We start from the raw sequence: 6216 nt of genomic DNA, 5'->3' as shown, positions 1-6216 counted from the left end.
GAGAGCAGTGACTGCTTTGTTGTGACATCACAAAGTTCCAGAAGTCCTGACGGCTGGTTTTAAGGCTCAGTTTCTGAATACAGGCTGTGTGCATTTCTCTGTGGACTGAGGCTTTGATACTTTCACAGTAATAATATAGAACGTAGACCTGATCTATAATCAAACAACACATGGACATCTACCTTTAGACTATATGGAGCTTTAAAATCTTTTTTGAAATGAACACTGTGACCTAAAGATCCAGTTACCAGTGCAATACCTTATAAATGTGGTGTTTACATGAGGGTGGGTTTTAGACGGTTGAGCTGCTGTCCACAGTCTGGTGATTTGTTACCACAGCAAAAGAGACGAAGCCTGGAAAAGGTCAAACCTTTGTTTACTCTAGACATAATGTTACACATGATCTGAACCAAGGCCTCAGGATTTACACAACACAACAATCTGTTATGGCTTCAGACCAGGGATCCATCTAATCACTTTGCAGATTAAATCCTGACCGTTTATGTTTTAAATGACACGCTAATTGCTGCAGATACGTGTCTACAGTTGTTTTCGCATCTGTCGCTTGATCCCTGTGCAAAGCTGTGAAGAGAACAGCTTGACTTGGTTTAAACGCTGATGTCACTGCATGTAGAAAACTTTCATTTGAATAATTATGAGCACTTGCAATAAATACTTCTCTCTAGCACTTAGCGAAGCTTTACAGCCTCGTTAAAAAGGATTATGATCTAATAAATCACTATTAAACACATCAAACCAGAGACATGAAGACTGTTAGGACTCAATGAATCCTTTTAGTGTTTTATGTTTGTTTTTCTCTTTTTGCTGGCAGAGATGATGTCAGTCAACAGCTGATCAGCTCTACCTTCAGGAGGTAGCTGTTGAAAGAAAAAAGTACTGAATGAAATCATTTTCTTTCTGCAGAAAAACCCTTTCTACGTGAAACCACGTGTTGCTGTGCACTTCTTTGGAGTCAAGCACTATGCAGGAGAGGTAGGTGGCATTTTTTTATTCCAGTGTTAGAGCTGTGTAAAACTGTGTCCAACATTATTGATTGGGGCTTCAATTTAAAGTGAGCAGCCTCAGAGGAAAGCACTTGTCCAGACGCTGCTGCTCTCGTGTTTGTTGCCATCTGACGCCCCCCTGTGGCTGGTTGCAGGTGGTGTACGACATGAGGGGGATGCTGGAGAAGAACAGAGACACTTTCAGAGACGACATCCTCAACATGCTGAGGGAGAGCAGGTACACCTTTGTTTCTAATCAAAGTAAAGGCTTGTGGCAACAAACTGCTCCATAAATCTCCTTATTTTGAGCAGAGGTTTGGAATTAGATGCCTTGCTCAAGAGCGTTACATTCATTTTCCTCTCATCCCCCCAGTACCCCATCATGACAAAGCCGAGTTTTTAGAAAGTGACAGACGTTTTCATACATTTTGATACGACACTTGAAATTTAGCTCAGATGTTTCCCATTTTCATGTTTCTGCAGCAGGTTATTATGACCCATTGTTACGTTTTGTTGCTAGGCAACATCTAGTGGTCGTAGTAATTATGACAGGAGCAAAGGGGACTTGTTTTCATTTAGATGTTTAGGATATGGTCCTTGTCTGTGCGCAGCTTTGAGGTCTCACCATTTTTTTATCCTCAACATCTTTGTTTTGTCAGGCAATAATAAAAATGGGAAATGGAAATGCTTTACTTCCTCTGTGAGACACACAAACCTGATTTTTGTGATTGTCGTGCAGACAGTTAATATGATATTGACTTTATTTCGTGGTATGAGCATCAGTGTTGGTAATATATAAAGATAAGAGTAGAGTGAGAGTCCACAGTGTAACTACATGGACAATTGTGTAAAACATATTTTAATGGCAATTAAAATATGACTCTCCTGCGCTGTGATCATGATCCAACTGGTACTGAACCCATGTTTGTTTCACATCATGTGTGCATTCTAAGTATTTCCTCCTGTTTGTCAGGCTGGACTTTGTCTACGATCTGTTTGAACACGTATTGAGCCGAAACAAACAGGACACTCTGAAGAGCAGCTCCAGACGGCCCACAGTCAGCTCCCAGTTTAAAGTAAGTCGCTAATAAACTGCTACATGATATTTTTACCCAGTTAGATCTGACTGTACTAGTAGTTACACTGGCAGCAGTAGCAATTGTCGTAGTAGCAGTATTAATACTGTAGTAGTTTGCAACAGTACTGTAAGTGGTTGTAGTAATAGCGGCACTTGAAACTGCTGCAAACATAGTCGTGATCTTAATATTACTAGTTAGTAAAGCTGTATTAGTAGTAGTGAGTAATACTGATAGTGGTATTTGCAGTTGTGGTAGTAGTAGTAGCCGTTGTTGTTATAATAGAGGTGTAACTGTTGCAGTATTAGTAGCAACAACTTTAACAGGTAATAACTTGTTACACAAGTTGGAGTAGACACAGTAGTTGTAGTAGTAACTTGTGATAAAAATAATAACGGTAGTTTCTTTTACAGTATTGCAGTATTTGCAGTCGTAGCAGTAATAGTAATAGGGATATATAATTTAGCAGCAGGTGTTGTTGTAATAAAATGCAGTACTATCAGTAGTAGTAGTATTTCCTCTTCTAGAAGTATGAACAGATTAGAAGGTGCTAGCAGTAACAGTAGTAGTCTCAGTATGTGGCGTGCTGCCTCTGCTGTAGTCTGCTACTGCTAAAAGTATGATTGTGATGTACACAAAGAATAATTTAAAGAATTATATGAGTGAACAGAATTGAATAAAGTACATAATATATTTAATATTTGTTGCAGTGGTAGAAAAAAGTTATTTGCAATAAGAAGAGTTGCACTGGTAATTCTTATAGCGAGATAGAAATAAGAACTTGAGTAATGTAAGATCCAATAGAAAAATACATATTTCTAATAGGACTGTGAAAGTCCTAAACATATTTCCTATTAAGTGCATATAATATCTCATAGGATTAGCAGACATGTTTAGGAATCCTAAAGGATTCTAATGGGAAAAGACTTTTTGCCTATGGAGAAATATTAGCAGTAGTAGTAGTAGAGGTACCAGAAGTAACCATAGTAACACAAGTGTTTGTGCCTGTTTATGTTGCAGAATTCTTTGCACTCCCTGATGGCCACACTCAGCACTTCCAACCCGTACTTTATTCGATGCATCAAACCAAACACACGCAAGGTGAGTGCTCATGAACACACACATGTATGTACACACACACTCACACACACACACACACACACACACACACACACACACACACACACACACACACACTATTGTGCCTTCAGCAAACATTATCAGCTCAGGATGTCGGAGCGTAACAGAGTCTGTGTGTGAATAATTTGTCATTTAATAATCAGACAGCCCCTCCCTCCCTAACAACCACCCGCAGACAGGAATGAGAAGGGTCTGGGCCCCTTTTTGTGCCCTTTGACCCCAGGTTGCTTAGCAACAGGCTGGAGTAGTGGAGAATGCGGGGATAATGTACACAAATGATATACAGGACAGAGAGGTGGGATTCTGTGACTCCCACTGCTGACTGGAGATGATCCATAATATTGTATTTCATTTATGTTTACTGAGTGACTCTGACCTTCATCCTGGGACCAATTATCATTCAAAAGACATCTCAGTTTCTCCAACCACTGAACTTAAGACAAGGTGAAGTTCATATGATGTCATTAGTGGTTTTTTGTGCTGACAAACTGTTAAATTTGAATTCCTCAAATCTCATTAAACCTTTAGTTTACCAAATATATTCTTCTCTCAGCCAAACTCGCATCACGGTTTATAGTAAGAATGACTGTTCTGTTGAGAGGATTTCAAGGCTTCGTTTGCATGTTGCTCTATTGCGAAGTGTCTCAGTTCATTGTGCTTCATCCTGGCCGTTGCTTCTTCCTCCCTCCACCACCTCGGCACCAGCCAGGCTCCACTCTCCTTTCTATTTCTGGCTGAGCTTCCATGACGTCACATGTTCGTCAGGCTGCCCGTGTATCGACTAACTATTTTTAGTCCGTGCGGCTCAACTCATTAGCGGCATGTCAGAATCAAAACACGGTCAGCAGAGATTCGGTCGCAGTGATTGCTGATGTCAGTGAGTATTGATGGGGTCGTCAGTGATGTTTTCTCTCTCAGAGAATTTGTCCCTGCTAATTGGCTGTCTGATAGAAAATCACATGTTAATTAGCCGACTGTGGACATTTTTTGAAGTTTTCCCCGAGGTCTGTGGTGCTGCTCTAATCCCTCAGACTCTATGATGAAACACTACAGCTCACAGTAAATCTGTAGGTTTTTTTTTTTTTTAAAGAAATTAACATATTGCCCAGCTGTTTTTTGCAGCAATATCAATTATTTTTTTCTGTAAAATTCTCTCAAATTCTTCAACAAATCCCAACTTAGAGTTAAAGCTGTTGGATGATATTTACAGTCCAACAAAAAGGAGTTTGTGCAGATGCAGTAAGAATATCTGGAAGGTTTAGAGGTGGAGGAATTCATCCTCAGGTCTTATTGAAGGTTAGATAACAGTGGGTAGAAACAACTTGTCCATATTAAAAGAACAAAAACAGTTCTTTTCACATATTTTGGACTGAGAATTGATCGTTTCATCAGTGGAAAATCATGTTGATAATTATTCTGAAGATTGTCGTGCCGCTGTCGTATCAGACTGCGTTACGTTGTCAATGTTCACACACGCAGCTGTGACGGAGACAGACGTGGACGCTGGGAGGTTTGTGACGCAGATGTGAAGCAGCTCTAAGGAGTTTTGTGTTTGAGATTGTCGCTGTCATCACACACACACACACACACACACACACACACACTGACAGACAGAGGAACCCTCTGTGTGTGTGTGTGTGTGTGTGTGTGTGTGTGTGTGTGTGTGTGTGGAGGGGTTGTGGTTTCTGTTCCCTGTACATCAGCACTGTATGTAAAGTGATTGCTTCCTATGAGTTCACATGTTTGTAAGGGATTAGGAAGGGATACAACCTCAGTATTTTTTGACTCATATTCTTCTTCTTGCCAAATTCAACTACAGTTTTATATATTTCATGCCTTATTTAATTCTGGTGATCGGTGCCATTTGCTTAGTTTATGAATGTAAAAGGCTTACAGTTGTAAAGTTGTTCATTTTGCTTAAAACAGCAGTTGCATGGAGTAGTTAACACACGGTCACAGAGAGACATTTACATATATATTAGCACAGTCAGACAGGACCAGAGACTATAACAGTTACATTTTTAATTATATATTTGAATGTGGTGTTGAATGCGTCTGGTATGAAGCCAGTTATTCCCAGCCCAGGGTGTGTAACGGGCTCATGCAGTTTTGCCAAGTTCAAATATGACTCACAAAACACAGCTAGTGTATCCGTCTTGTCAGAAACAGGAGAAATCATTTTACAGAGACAGAGACAGCAAAGTAAGGTATTAAAAAAAAAACTGAAAATACTACCAGATCATGTTCTTTGAGAAAATTAGCAGCAGATTTGGTTGAAGAGTCTGGATTTTCCATAGATTGTAAATAAAGATGAGTGTAGCCTGTCCATCATCATCAGTGTCACCCACAGGTTTCTGTAGAGCGGTTTTGAAGCTCAGAGTGAGCTGCTCTGCCGACTTCATCTTGGCAGGTGTCTGACTCCGCCCCTAATTCCCAGCTAATCCAAAAATGGTCACAGAGGAGGGTCGTGTGTGGAGTTGAGACTTTGTTGAACACTGCTTTGTGGCAAGCATACGCTCACACACCTGTCAATCAAAGAGGCCACGCCCTCAGGTCATACGTGACATCCTGAACATGCAGTGACCCATCAGATCAGTCAGAACATCAGTCTGATCGTTTATCAAAAAGAAAATTTAAGAAATTTCTAAAAGAAAATACAGCACATGATTAATTATCATCAACATCTGTACTAATACTGTAATACTCAAAACCTATAAAGTTATTAAATCATAGTAAAGATACAGAGACATGGGAATCCTAAAGACAGGCGGGTAGATACACACACACACACACACACACAAACACACACAAACACACACACACACACACACGTGTGGCCCCTTCAGTGTCAGCTGGACAGCCGGCCTGTTTTCATGAGGCGCAACGCGACCGTCTGGACTCCTCTTCTGATCGAATGTTAAACAAGGCCAGACGATGACTTTTGAATGGAGCTTAATGTAGTGAGGGGAGGAGGTGGAGGCATGGGGTGGGGTGGG

The 6216-nt window shown here is 40.5% G+C and overlaps 1 protein-coding gene and 1 long non-coding RNA gene across 3 annotated transcripts in view; both read left to right on the top strand.

Moving 5' to 3' along the window:
* LOC147817258 (uncharacterized) overlaps positions 1-6216 on the top strand; it is a 236097-nt gene that overhangs the window by 191810 nt on the left and 38071 nt on the right. The gene's annotated exons all lie outside the window — the stretch shown is intronic.
* The window catches only part of myo10 (myosin X), a 135356-nt gene that overhangs the window by 91069 nt on the left and 38071 nt on the right, over positions 1-6216 (top strand). For both annotated transcript variants that reach the window (XM_023396699.2, XM_087171233.1), the window contains exons 16-19: positions 925-993; positions 1160-1242; positions 1978-2080; positions 3101-3181. In XM_023396699.2, the coding sequence (XP_023252467.1) occupies positions 925-993; positions 1160-1242; positions 1978-2080; positions 3101-3181 (336 nt within the window). The remainder of the gene's footprint in view (positions 1-924; positions 994-1159; positions 1243-1977; positions 2081-3100; positions 3182-6216) is intronic.

Source organism: Seriola lalandi, unplaced genomic scaffold (assembly GCF_002814215.2).
Source record: "Seriola lalandi dorsalis isolate HSWRI2012SDOR001 ecotype SW California unplaced genomic scaffold, Sedor1 jcf7180002054982, whole genome shotgun sequence".
In the NCBI taxonomy this organism is placed as follows: Eukaryota; Metazoa; Chordata; class Actinopteri; order Carangiformes; family Carangidae; genus Seriola; species Seriola lalandi.
This window is presented reverse-complemented; position numbering and strand designations above follow the sequence as displayed.